Consider the following 16,605-nt stretch of genomic DNA (forward strand, 5'->3'; position numbering starts at 1 on the left):
ATACACACTATACACACACTATACACACACACTATACACACTACACACACACATACACACACACACTATACACACTATACACACACACACACTATACACACTATACACACACACACACTATACACACACTATACACACACACACACTATACACACACACTATACACACACACACACACACACTATACACACACACACACTATACACACACACACACACTATACACACTATACACACACACACACACACACACACACACACACACTATACACACACACACACACTATACACACACACACTATACACACACACACACACACTATACACACTATACACACACTATACACACACACTACACACACTATACACACTATACACACACTATACACACTATACACACTATACACACTATACACACACACTATACACACTATACACACACTATACACACTACACACACACATTACACACACTATACACACTATACACACACACTATACACACTATACACACACACACTATACACACTACACACACACACACACACTATACACACACACTATACACACACACACACACACTATACACACTATACACACACACACACTATACACACTATACACACTATACACACACATTATACACACTATACACACTATACACACACACACACACTATACACACTATACACACACACTATACACACTATACACACTATACACACACACACACACACACACACTATACACACTATACACACACACACACACTATACACACTATACACACACACTATACACACTACACACACACATTACACACACTATACACACTATACACACTATACACACACACACACACACACACACACACACTATACACACTATACACACTATACACACTATACACACTATACACACTATACACACTATACACACACACACACTATACACACTACACACACACACACACACACACACACACACACACACACACACACACTATACACACACACACACTATACACACTATACACACACACACACTATACACACTATACACACTATACACACTATACACACTATACACACTATACACACACACACACTACACACACACACACACACACACTATACACACACACACACTATACACACTATACACACACTATACACACTATACACACACACTATACACACTATACACACTATACACACACACTATACACACTATACACACTACACACACACACACACTATACACACTATACACACACACTATACACACTATACACACACACACTATACACACTATACACACTACACACACACACACACACACTATACACACTATACACACACACACACTATACACACTATACACACACACTATACACACACACACACTATACACACACTATACACACACACACACACTATACACACACACACACTATACACACTATACACACACACACACACACACACTATACACACTATACACACACACACTATACACACTATACACACACACACACACTATACACACACACACACACACACACACTATACACACACACACACACACTATACACACTATACACACACACACACACACACTATACACTATACACACTATACACACACACACTATACACACTATACACACACACACACTATACACACTACACACACACTACACACACACACACACACACACACACACTATACACACTATACACACACACTATACACACTATACACACACACACACTATACACACTATACACACACACTATACACACTATACACACTACACACACACACACACACACTATACACACACACACACACACACTATACACACACACACACACACACACTATACACACTATACACACACACTATACACACACACACATATACACACTACACACACACACTATACACACACACACACACTATACACACACACTATACACACTATACACACACACACTATACACACACACACTATACACACTATACACACACACACACACTATACACACTATACACACACACACACACTATACACACATACACACACACACACACTATACACACACACACACACTATACACACTATACACACTATACACACTATACACACTATACACACACACACACTATACACACTATACACACACTATACACACACACACACACACTATACACACACACTATACACACACACACACACACTATACACACACTACACACACACACACTATACACACACACACTATACACACACACTATACACACTATACACACACACACTATACACACTATACACACACACACACACTATACACACACTATACACACACACTATACACACACTATACACACACACTATACACACTACACACACACACACATACACACACACACTATACACACTACACACACACACTATACACACACTATACACACTATACACACACACACTACACACACTATACACACACACACACACTATACACACTATACACACTATACACACACACTATACACACACTATACACACACACACTATACACACTATACACACACACACACACACACACTATACACACACACTATACACACACACACACACTATACACACACACACACACATACACACACTATACACACACACACACTATACACACTATACACACTATACACACACACACACACACACTATACACACTATACACACTATACACACACACACACACACACACACTATACACACTATACACACACACTATACACACTATACACACTATACACACACACACACACACACACTATACACACACTATACACACTACACACACACACACACATACACACACACACACACACTATACACACTACACACACACACTACACACACACAACACACACACACACACACTATACACACACACACACACACTATACACACACTATACACACACACACTATACACACTATACACACACACTATACACACTATACACACACACTATACACACTACACACACTATACACACACACACACACTATACACACACACACTATACACACTATACACACACACTATACACACTATACACACACACTACACACACACACACACTATACACACACACTATACACACTATACACACACACTATACACACTATACACACTATACACACACTATACACACACACTATACACACTATACACACACTATACACACACACACACACACTATACACACTATACACACACTATACACACTATACACACAACACTACACACTATACACACACACACACACTATACACACACACACTATACACACACACACACACACACTATACACACTATACACACTATACACACACACACTATACACACATACACACACACACACTATACACACTATACACACACACACTATACACACTATACACACACACACACTATACACACTACACACTATACACACACACACTATACACACACACTATACACACACACACACTATACACACTACACACACACACACACACACACACACACACACACTATACACACTATACACACACACTATACACACACACTATACACACTATACACACACACACACTACACACACACACACACACACACACACACTATACACACTATACACACACACTATACACACACACACACACTATACACACACACTATACACATACACACACACTATACACACTATACACACTATACACACACACACACACACACACACTATACACACACTATACACACTATACACACACACTATACACACACACACACTATACACACTATACACACACACACTATACACACTATACACACACACACTATACACACTATACACACACACTATACACACTATACACACACACACACTATACACACTACACACACACACACACACACTATACACACACACACACACTATACACACACACACACACACACTATACACACATACACACACACACTATACACACACACACACACACACTATACACACACACTATACACACACACACACTATACACACTATACACACACACTATACACACTACACAACACACACACACACACACACACACTATACACACTATACACACACTATACACACACTATACACACACACACACACTATACACACTATACACACACACACACACTATACACACACACTATACACACTATACACACACACACACACTATACACACTATACACACACACTATACACACACACTATACACACACACACACACACTATACACACTATACACACACACTATCACACACACACACACACACTATACACACACACTATACACACACTATACACACACACTATACACACTATACACACTATACACACACACACACTATACACACTATACACACTACACACACACACACACACTACTATACACACACACTATACACACTATACACACACTATACACACACTATACACACTATACACACACACTATACACACTATACACACACACACACACACACACTATACACACTATACACACACACTATACACACTATACACACACTATACACACTACACACTATACACACACACACACACTATACACACACACTATACACACTATACACACACTACACACACACACACTATACACACTATACACACACTATACACACTATACACACTACACACACACACACACACACACTATACACACTACACACACTATACACACTATACACACACACTATACACACTATACACACTTACACACACACTATACACACTATACACACACACTATACACACTATACACACTATACACACACACACACACACACACACACACACACAATATACACACACACACAAACACTATACACATACTATGTGTGTATAGTGTTTGTGTGTGTGTGTATAGTGTGTATAGTGTGTGTGTATAGTGTGTATAGTGTGTATAGTGTGTGTGTGTGTGTATAGTGTGTATACTGTGTGTCTGTGTGTTTGTGTGAAAAGTTTAATTTTAATGAGGAAATTTAAATATTTAAATGAGCTTCACACTTTTATCTCCGACGTGTTTAACAAGAAAAACTCCACAAAACCGGTTATGATCCGGGTGGCACCAGAGACCGGATCCGAGACCCCCCACAGTCCTGCGCCTGTCCCGCAGGGGGCGCCTGTCCCGCAGGGGGCGCCTGTCCCGCAGGGGCGCCTGTCCCGCAGGGGGCGCCTGTCCCGCAGGGGGCGCCTGTCCCGCAGGAGGCACTAATCAGAGCTGACACTAAACCCTGAGGGAACACGATGTTTCTGTTCAGCTCCTAAACCCCAAACCAGCTCTGAGGAAACTGCAGCGACAGGACAGGAGCAGGGACAGGTGCAGGGACAGGAGCAGGGACAGGTGCAGGGACAGGAGCAGGGACAGGTGCAGGGACAGGAGCAGGGACAGGTGCAGGGACAGGAGCAGGGACAGGAGCAGGGACAGGTGACAGGTGCAGGGACAGGAGCAGGGACAGGAGCAGGGACAGGTGCAGGGACAGGAGCAGGGACAGGTGCAGGGACAGGAGCAGGGACAGGAGCAGGGACAGGTGCAGGGACAGGTGCAGGGACAGGTGCAGGGACAGGAGCAGGGACAGGTGCAGGGACAGGTGCAGGGACAGGAGCAGGGACAGGTGCTTTGACAGGTGCAGGGACAGGAGCAGGGACAGGTGCAGGGACAGGTGCAGGGACAGGAGCAGGGACAGGTGCAGGGACAGGTGCAGGGACAGGAGCAGGGACAGGTGCAGGGACAGGTGCAGGGACAGGTGCTTTGACAGGATCACCCTGTCTCAGTGTCTCGGTCCTGTTCCTGTCACGACTCTTGTCAGAGTCTAAAATCACTTTGTGCTGAAATCGTCTCTTTGATTCTTTGTGTTTTTTGTAGTTTTTGTGGGGACATGAAACGACGGTGAACCTCATGAAAACGAGGCCTCTGACCACAAATGAAGCACTAATTCTTCTCTTTGACTCAATTTTTTTCATCTTTATTGTCAGTAAATTTACTTTCAGTCAGTCACAGGGGTTTGGATCTGTGTGTTTAAACTTTTCATCACATTTCTGCGACGGTTTGATGAAGTGTGAAGAGATTTTGTTTTGACTGGAAATAAGAGAAATATTCTTGTTCAGATTTGGAGGTTTTGCAGTGAATCTGTTCGTTTACTGCGGTTTACTGTTTAACATTCAGCAGCACTTTATTTTCTTCTGTTTCAGGGTCTGGAAATGAACTTGACACCAGTTTGGAGAAAGATTTAGACGCCAGTGGACGTGAGGCAGAAGGACACGACATCGACACCAGGAAACAGACGGAAGAAGAAACAGACACAAAAACTTCCACAACAGTTTCTGAGAATCAAAATTTCATTTTTTCACTTTTTTGTGCGGTCGCTGAATTTCAAACGGCATTTACTCAGCAACTACTGGTCCAACATCGTAATGAATCCAATTAGCGTTTATTTTTGTACTTGAGTACTTTTACTTCTGAGATGAATGACCTTTTGACCTTTATTTTGACCTTGAATTTGACAATAAAGGACACAGCCGACCTCAATGACACCAACAGAACAAATGTAGTTCTAAACGTCGACTACAACAAATAAAACATCTGGAGTTTTTGTTTTGTTTTGTTTTTTTCACACAAATTTACTGAGAAGTTGACCCACGGCTGTTTTAAGACGAGACAAATCTTCATTCAAAGTGTCCGGCGGAACATTTACACACACACAGTCCAAGTTAGAAAAACTGTCAATCACATAAATAAACCAAAAGTCGTTTTATAATTTCACATTTGTCTTTGTTTCATGACATCAGGAGATTTACTTCTCATCTGCAGGACACTTCAGTGGTTAGAACGTCTGGACAGGTCATTGTGTGAAATGTTGTAGTTTCTTGTTGAACTTCGTCTTGTCTGAATCAGGTCCAACAGGAACCATCTCTGGACGGTCAGCAGAACGTCTCGTCTGGTCCATGAGGAGCATGAACTTTATCTTCTAGTCGGTGAGTTCTTCTGAGACCTCGTCCACCAGACCAGTCCATGGGAGGTGCTCAGAGCTGCAGCAGACGAGGTTCTGAGGTCGAACAACAAGAGGGACATCGTCTTCATCTTCATCGGTCAGAACAAACACTCACGGAGAGGAGGAGGCGTCTTTCCAGAACTACGGCCCCCGTTTATGGACCTGCAGCCGGAGGAGCTCAGGGCCAAAGAGAACGTTCATGTTTTTAAGAGCAGAATCAAGAGCCACCTTTTTAACTCAGCTTTTGATTGAAATCTTATACTTTTACTTGTTTCTATTGTATTCATTTTATTATATTTATTTATTTGAGGCATATTTTGAGGATTTCCAGTGTTTCCTCTGTAGGAGCTTCTGCATCAGGAGTAGAGGTCGACTGTGGCTGTCGGGTTTGTCCTGTGGCTCCTGGTGGACGGTTGGTGTTTGGGCTTCATCTCTCCCCTGGTCCTGATGTGGATCCTCCTGATGTGGATCCTCCTGATGTGGATCCTCCTGATGTGGACGTCTCTCTGGAAGGAAATGTGGAATTGTTTTGAATCACTGTAAAACACTTTGAGTTACATTTTTATATGAAAAGTGTTTTATAAATAAAGTTTGTTTGATTGATCCCGTGTCCTTGATGAGGTGCAGTCGGATCAGGAGGTTTTTCTGTTCAGAGTTTGTGGACGTCGAGGAGACGGGGACAAAACCTCCGTCCTGTAAAGTTCCTCTGAGTGTCCCACGTTCACTCTGAATGAAGATTTGTCTCGTCTTAAAACGGCCGTGGGTCAAATTCTCGGTAAATTTGTGTAAAAATAAAAAATAAAAACCTCCAGATGTTTTTTTTTTGTTTTATATGTTTTTTTTTTTTAAGTTTTTTTGTTTTATATGGGTTTTTTAAAATGTTTTTTATGTTTTTTATGGGGTTTTTTTTTTTTTATGTTTTTTTATGGGTTTTTTAAAATGTTTTTTTATGTGTTTTTTTTATTTTTTATGTTGTAGTGGAGCTACAGTTTTTCTGCTGGAGTCTCTGAGGTCGTGTCTCTTTTTCGTGTCAGGATTTGGATTCCGTATGATTTTCCTTTTCCAGACTTTTCTTGGTTTTTGAGCGGATCAATCGTCTGTGAGGAAATGTGATTTGAAATTCAGCAAAAATGTTCAACAGTGAAAAAATTAAATTGTGAAATGTCAGAACCCGTTTCTCTGATCAAACGAAAATATGAGACTTTGTCAATAAAGAATCAATAAAAATTTGTTTTTTTCTTGTTTTCTGAAAATGTCCAAATATGATTCAGGCTCTGAGATAATACTCCCTACAACTGTGTAACAACTCACCCTTCTGGAACTGGTTTAGTCTCTGGTCTCTGGTCTTTGGTCTTTGGTCTTTGGTCTTTTTGGTTTTTGTTGAATTTGAATAAATGATGAAGATGAATATTTGAGCAGAACAGGTGACACATGATTTATTCACACACACACACACACACACACACACACACACACACACACACTATACACACACACACACACTATACACACACACACACACACACACTATACACACACACACTATACACACACACACACACACACTATACACACTATACATATACACACACACACACTATACACACTATACATACACACACACACTATACACACACACACACTATACACACACACACTATACACACACACACACACTATACACACTATACATATACACACACACACTATACACACACACACACTATACACACACACACACTATACACACACACACACACACTATACACACACACACTATACACACACACACACACACTATACACACACACACACACACATATACACACACACACACACACATATACACACACACACACACACACTATACACACACACACACTATACACACACACACACACACACTATACACACACACACTATACATATACACACACACACACTATACATATACACACACACACACACACACTATACACACACACACACACACACACACACACACACACACACACTATACACACACACACTATACACACACACACATACACACACACACTATACACACACACACACACACACACACACATACACACACACACACACACACACTATACACACACACACACACACACACACTATACACACACACACACACACACACTATACACACACACACACACACTATACACACACACACACACACACACACACACACACACATACACACACACACACACACACACACACTATACACACACACACACACACACACTATACACACACACACACACACACTATACACACACACACACACACACACTATACACACACACACACACACTATACACACACACACACACTATACACACACACACACACACTATACACACACACACTATACACACACACACACACACATTCCCTCATGTCCCTCGTCACATGTGGAGAGTAAATCCAGGTCGGGTTTTGTGTCTTGTGGGACCTGAGTTCTTTGACCCGGTGGAGCCGAGAGACTTGAGCAGATTTCACTGTGAGCCGTTTATCACTGAGGCCGAGGCCCCGCCCCCCAGCGGCTTTACACGTGCCCGTGCACACGTGCCCGTGCACACACTGGAGAGATGCCCCCACCCGCTTCTGTCACAGGACACATTAAAGCTGCACTGCGGAACTTTTCGGTTGGGGGTCCGTCTCCTGTTTGTTTCTATGGAGACGTCGCTGTTCTGTCTGAAATGTTCCGCAGTGTAACATTAAACGTGTTCAGGTTTGAGACTCGTGACTGTGACGCGTTGCCTCTCCACAGACCTGACCTGGAACACCGTCTGATAAACAGGTTTAATGCCACAATCTGGAACATTCCCTACAAAACAATAACATCTCCATGGAGATGAGAGGCGCACAGACCCTCCACCAGAAAAGTTACACACTGCAGCTTTAAAGTGTTTAACTACAGAGAGCGATTAGATTTATACTAACAAAGTATTTAAAGTATTCATATTTATACTAACAAAGTATTTAAAGTATTTATATTTATACTAACAAAGTATTTAAAGTATTTCATATTTATACTAACAAAGTATTTAAAGTATTTATATTTATACTAACAAAGTATTTAAAGTATTCATATTTATACTAACAAAGTATTTAAAGTATTTATATTTATACTAACAAAGTATTTAAAGTATTTATATTTATACTAACAAAGTATTTAAAGTATTCATATTTATACTAACAAAGTATTTAAAGTATTCATATTTATACTAACAAAGTATTTAAAGTATTCATATTTATACTAACAAAGTATTTAAAGTATTTATATTTTAACAAAGTAACAAATATTTAAAGTATTATATTTATACTAACAAAGTATTTAAAGTATTTATATTTATACTAACAAAGTATTTAAAGTATTTATATTTATACTAACAAAGTATTTAAAGTATTTATATTTATACTAACAAAGTATTTAAAGTATTTATATTTATACTAACAAAGTATTTAAAGTATTTATATTTATACTAACAAAGTGTTTAAAGTATTTTAATTAAAGTATTTAAAGTATTTATATTTACAGTATTTATATATCGAGTATAAACAGGTAATATTTACTGTGTCTGTTGGTGCGTTACGTCCAACAGAACCGACAGAACCGACAGAACCGACAGAACCGACAGAACCCGCAGGTTTTCGGTTTTTCACACTTGAGATTTTCTGTCCCATAATTCCCTCAAATGTGAGATTCACATCAGAGATCAGAGTTGGTCCGGGTTTGGGTTCTGGTTCTGGTTCTGGGTTCGGGGTTTGGACTCCGGAGTCTTGGCGGAACGAAAATTCCGTAATGAAGATTTACAGGCGCGTGACCCGCACAGACACCGATCAACACGCGCGAGCCTCGACACTGATTACGTCAATAAATCCCGAGACCAGAGACCCGAGACCCGAGACCAGGACCAGAGACCAGAGACCAGAGACCCGAGACCAGAGACCAGGACCAGAGACCCGAGACCAGAGACCAGGACCAGAGACCAGAGACCCGAGACCAGAGACCAGAGACCCAGAGACCCGAGACCCAGAGACCCAGAGACCAGAGACCAGACCAGAGACCAGAGACCAGAGACCAGAGACCAGAGACCAGAGACCAGGACCAGAGACCAGAGACCAGAGACCAGAGACCCGAGACCCGAGACCCGAGACCCGAGACCCGAGACCAGAGACCAGAGACCAGAGACCAGAGACCAGAGACCAGAGACCAGGACCAGAGACCAGGACCAGAGACCAGGACCCGAGACCAGAGACCAGGACCAGAGACCCGAGACCAGGACCAGCGGAGACCCGGGCCCCCGGCTCCTCCAGCGGCTGAGCGCGCGCTGTGAGTCCGGCCCAGGCGCGCTCTGGTCCGGGCAGCGGCAGCGCAGAGTCCCGCCGCGTGTGGAGCTCCCGGAGCAGAGAGCGACTCTGGAGCCGCGCGGTGTCCGCCTCTGGAGCCTCACACCCGGGCACACGCGGAGGAGAGCGCCGCTGGTTCTGGAGCCAGAAAAGAAACGCTCCAGATTCTAAAAAACAAATAAAGAAAAACATTTTCGAAAAAAAAAAAAAAGAAGAAGAAGAAAAAGGCCGCGGGTCATTTTCACGGACGCGCAGAACCAACAACAAAAACAAAACAAACAATAAAAACAAACAATAAAAACGAAAAACATGCGACGGAAAAACAACAAAAAATCCCCATAAAAAACAAAACAAAATAAAACCCGCGTCTCTTTAACTGACTCAGACTTTAAATAATAATAATAATAATAATAATAATAATAATAATAATAAACATTAATATTATTAAAACGTCGCGGCTCCGCGTTTCTGACAAAATCTTTTTGACAAAATCTTTTTACGGAAACAGTTTCGTAAAAAACATTTCGATGTTTCGTGACGTTTTATTTTTTTTCTTTTACATTTTCTTCGTATTTTATTTTAAAATCATTTTCTTATTAAAGCTCAAAAACTGAAGCGGCGCACGTGAGACTGAAAACGCGCGCGGCCTCCGCTCCGAGGCGCGCGCGGCCTCGTGGATCCGCGGAGGGTCCAGCCCGGTCCGGTTTGGTTCGGTTCAGTTCGGCCGGGTCCGGTTTGGTTCGGTTCAGGTTTTAGTTTTTCTCGTGTTTTGTTTTGTCTCGTGCGCGTGACCTGAGCTGAGAAAAGAGGCAGGTGACACGTGACAGGGGGACAGGTGCAAGTTTATTTTCAGCCGAAGGTTTTGAACAAATGAATCAAAATTATATTTACACGAGAGAAGAAGAAGAAGAAGAAGAAGAAGAAGAAGAAGAAGAAGAGGCGCCGTGACGTCACTGACGAAAACGACAAATATGAAGAAAAATGAACCACGAGACTTTTACCCCACGACACAAACACCTGGACCTGACCCGGACCTGACCCGGACCTGACCCGGACCTGACCCGGACCTGACCCGGACCTGACCTGGACCTGACCCGGACCTGACCTGAGTCTGTTTCTACTAACACCTCTGGTCCGTTTCAGCTCCTCCCTCCTCAGAGCTGGACAGGAGCGACAGGAGCAGGTGACAGGAGCGACAGGAGCAGGTGACAGGGGCGACAGGGGCGACAGGGGCAGGTTTGTAACATCTCAGCTCCGCCGTGTCCCAACACCTCACACAGGGTCAGGGGTCACGGGACCAGGGGGCGGGGACACAGGGTCAGGGGGCGCTGACACGGGGTAAAGGGGCGGGGACACGGGGTCAGGGGGCGGGGACAAACAGAAACACAGTTCACGTCGTCCAATCTATAAAAATGACCTTTGACCTTTGCCCTGGTCTGGGGAACATGCAGCGTTTGGATCAGAACCACCGATTTTTCACTAAAAAGTTTGAGTCTAAATTTAGAAATGTAAAAATGAGAATTCTCAGATTCTCGGCGCTTCGGGTCGACTTGAGTCCATTTTAAAATAAAGTTTGTTTTGACGTGATCTTATTTTGAAAAGTCGTTTTACTGGAGGATTTGTACAGAGTCTGAACGCCTGAAAGGTCCAAAATGTACAGAATATTCACAGAACAGCTGCAGGGTGTGAACAGCTGCAGGGTGTGAACAGCTGCAGGGTGTGAACAGCTGCAGGGTCTGGTCCGAGCTCTTCAGTTTAAGACTTTCCAAGTCTTTTTAAAGTTTGTTTCAGATTTTCAATCCTCAAAGTCTCAAAGTCTGATCCAGTTCTTTTTCAGAATAAAAGCCCAGAAGTCTCAGACGTTTCACAATAAAAGTTTTTTTTTTTCACAGAAAACAAATGAAGTTTGTCTTAAAATAAAACGTAAGGCACGAAACGAGAAATATTTAAAATAAATAAAGCATAAATAATTTTGTAAAATAAATAAATATTAAAAATTCACACAAAAACATTAAGATTCAGAATCCTGAGAGTCCCACAGTCCTCGGGTCCTCGGGTCCTCAGGTCCTCGGGTCCTCGCCGTTGTGTCGCTGTTTTTTCCAAAGAAAAACAGTTTCTTCTTCCATTTTTTGTCTTTTTCATAATAAATATTTGCGTCAAATCTTAAGACTTTTACAGACGTGAAAATAAATAAACGAAACATCGAAGTTTTAAGACTTGACCGAGGGTTTGATTCCCCACAGATAAAGTATTGGACTGATGTTCACTGCCGCTGTGCTTTTGAGCCAAACAAGAGTCCTGGTTCAGTCCTGGTTTAGTCCTGGTTTAGTTCCGGTTTGGTCCTGGTCTTAGCGGGCGTAGTTTCGGGCCGGGCCTTTCTCCTTGTAGACCTCGGGGTGGACTCGGTCCTGGGTCTTGAACAGGTCTTGGGCCAGTCTCTCGTACTTGTCCTTGTACAGGTCTTGGGTCCGGTCCTGGGTCCGGTCCTGGGTCCGGTCATGGGTCCGGTCTTGGACCAGGTCTTGGGCCAGTCTCTCGTACTTGTCCTTGTAGAGGTCTCGCTCCTTGGAGACCCGGAGCAGGTCCTGCTGGAGCTGGGAGACCTGGTTCTGGAGCGAGCTCTTCTCGGTCTCCAGCAGGTGGCGCTGTTGGACCCGTTTGAAGCGGCAGGACTGAGCGTAGCCTCGGTTCTTCAGGGTTCTGCGCTTCTGCTTCAGCCGCAGAACGTCCTCTTTGGAAAAACCGCGCAGCTGCCGGTTCAACTCCCGAACCGTCATCGACACGAGCTGCTCGTCCGAGAAACGCTCCTCCAGACGCCCGTGGACCTGAGGACAGAGGGAGGCACTGCTGAGTCTACAGACGCAGAGCGACGCAGAGCTGCAACTACAGACGCAGAGCGACGCAGAGCTGCAACTACAGACGCAGAGCGACGCAGAGCTGAGTCTACAGACGCAGAGCTGCGTCTACAGACGCAGAGCGACGCAGAGCTGCAACTACAGACGCAGAGCGACGCAGAGCTGCGTCTACAGACGCAGAGCGACGCAGAGCTGCGTCTACAGACGCAGAGCTGCATCTACAGACGCAGAGCTGCGTCTACAGACGCAGAGCGACGCAGAGCTGCGTCTACAGACGCAGAGCTGCATATACAGACGCAGAGCTGCGTCTACAGACGCAGAGCTGCGTCTACAGACGCAGAGCTGCGTCTACAGACGCAGAGCTGAGTCTACAGACGCAGAGCTGCGTCTACAGACGCAGAGCGACGCAGAGCTGAGTCTACAGACGCAGAGCGACGCAGAGCTGCGTCTACAGACGCAGAGCTGCATCTACAGACGCAGAGCTGCGTCTACAGACTGTGCAAACTGTGGGGTGGAGGTGTTACCTGTGCAGGTGGGTGTGGGGGGTAGTGGTGGGGGGGTGGTGGTGGGGGTGGGAGTGTTACCTGTGCGAGCGCCTGGCTGTGCAGGTGGCTCAGGTGGTGGGGGTGGTGCGGGTGCTCTTCGTAGGGCGCTCCCCTGAATGTCTCGTAGTGATGAGCGTTTGACCCGATCAGAGCCTCCACGGCGTCCTCCGGGGTCAAACTCAACGCCTCAGGACCTGAGTGCGGCTGGTACCCGCCCACCTGTGACATCATCACCAACATGTGACATATGACCCACAGTGTACCCGCCGTGTACCCACAGTGTACCCGCCGTGTACCCACAGTGTACCCGCCGTGTACCCACAGTGTACCACGTACCCGCCGTGTACCCACAATGTACCCGCCGTGTACCCACAATGTACCCGCCGTGTACCCACAGTGTACCCGCCGTGTACCCACAGTGTACCCGCCGTGTACCCACAGTGTACCCGCCGTGTACCCACAGTGTACCCGCCGTGTACCCACAATGTACCCGCTCACCTGTGGTACAAAACAACCCACTGTTCCAGTCCACCAGCCCCAAACTGTACTGCAGTACTTGTACTTGTACTTGTACTGCAGTACTTGCACTTGTACTGCAGTATTTGTACTTGTACTCACCCAGTAAATTTCCTCGTGGCCTTTTCCGGGCCCCGGGGCCAGAGCGCCCCCCGCGGGGCCGTGGGGGGGGCTGGGCTGGGGGCAGAAGCTCGGGGAGGAGGGCACCGAGGAGCAGGGGGAGCTGAGGGGGTACTGAGGGGGTACTGGACACGGACCCCCCGGGGCCCCCGCAGGACCCGGGGCACAGGGGCCCGGGGCCCGCGGGCTGGTGGTGGCACAGCGGAGGCTCCGGAGGCTCCTTCTTCACCTCGAACTTCATCAGGTCAAAGTCGTTCACGTAATCCATGGCCAGAGGACTCGAGGGCAGCGCGCGCAGGTCCCGCAGGTCCCCCCGCAGGTCCCCCCGCAGGTCCGGGCTCACCAGCTCCGCCATGAGACTCGGGTCAGACTCGGGTCAGACTCGGGTCTGAAGTGACTCAAAGTTGAACAAACCGCAGGAGTAAAAACGCGCGCGGCTGAAATTTGCGGCTCGGATCTGGAGCTGGTCTGGATTTGGTCCGGATCTGGTCTGGATCTGGTCTGGATCTGGTCCGGTGTCGGGTTTCACTCTATTTTTATCCGCGCGCAGCGGGGGGCGCGGGGGGCGCGAGGGTCCGGGGGGGTTGTGCGGCCTCTGCGCGCGCTCCGCCCGGGAGCTCTGAGCCCGCGCCCCGCTGAGTCCCGGAGCTGTCCGGGGGTTCGGTCTTGATCTGGTCCTTGGGTCAGAACTGTCCTCGTGTCACCCCACACGCGCACGGTCACGCGCACAATGAAGGAGACTCTGGACCCGACGCGCGCGTCCGGAGCGCAGCGGGACTCCGGTCCCGTCCGGCTGGGCTCAGGTGGATCCGGCTGCGCTCGTGTCCGGGCCCGGTCCAGTCCCGGTTCGGTCCCGGGTTCGCTGTGGTGTTTGGTCTTTTTTTCCTGCGGATTTGTCACATTTTGATCTTCGTCTTTTTAAAAAGTTTCTTTTAATCCTCAGTCGCTTTATTCTTGTTCCCCGCGCGCTTCAGGAGGCTCCGGTGCCGCGGGGCTCCGGGGGCCTCTGTGCCCGGGCTCTGGGTTCTGTTCCCCGGTTCTGTACCCGGAGGTTCTGTTGCGGGTCACACAGACGCA

General features: G+C 45.5%; 1 protein-coding gene across 1 annotated transcript; it reads right to left on the bottom strand.

Annotated features, from left to right (window-relative positions):
* Nucleotides 1–12,484: 12,484 nt before the first annotated feature.
* LOC110165669 (transcription factor MafA-like) lies at nt 12,485–15,883 on the bottom strand. The gene is made up of 4 exons (XM_055165295.1): nt 15,703–15,883; nt 15,511–15,650; nt 14,932–15,111; nt 12,485–14,317 (listed from the first exon to the last, which is right to left on the bottom strand). The coding sequence occupies exons 1-4, from the start codon at nt 15,881–15,883 to the stop codon at nt 13,841–13,843; spliced, it is 978 nt and encodes a 325-aa protein (XP_055021270.1). The 3' UTR covers nt 12,485–13,840.
* Nucleotides 15,884–16,605: the final 722 nt, after the last annotated feature.

The sequence above is a fragment of the Boleophthalmus pectinirostris genome, unplaced genomic scaffold (genome assembly GCF_026225935.1).
Source record: "Boleophthalmus pectinirostris isolate CB_2022bp ecotype Guang Dong unplaced genomic scaffold, ASM2622593v1 HiC_scaffold_7, whole genome shotgun sequence".
Lineage (NCBI taxonomy): Eukaryota > Metazoa > Chordata > Actinopteri > Gobiiformes > Gobiidae > Boleophthalmus > Boleophthalmus pectinirostris.

Bases quoted from the DNA above. Each gene is read 5' to 3' on its own strand.
- LOC110165669 (XM_055165295.1), bottom strand. From the start codon at position 15,883: ATGGCGGAGCTGGTGAGCCCGGACCTGCGGGGGGACCTGCGGGGGGAC. The intron at 15,651-15,702 runs GGCCCCTGTGCC...CGTGTCCAGTAC, and splicing joins CCACCAGCCCGCGGGCCCCG to CCCCTCAGTACCCCCTCAGC. The intron at 15,112-15,510 runs GTGAGTACAAGT...ATGATGTCACAG, and splicing joins GCCACGAGGAAATTTACTGG to GTGGGCGGGTACCAGCCGCA.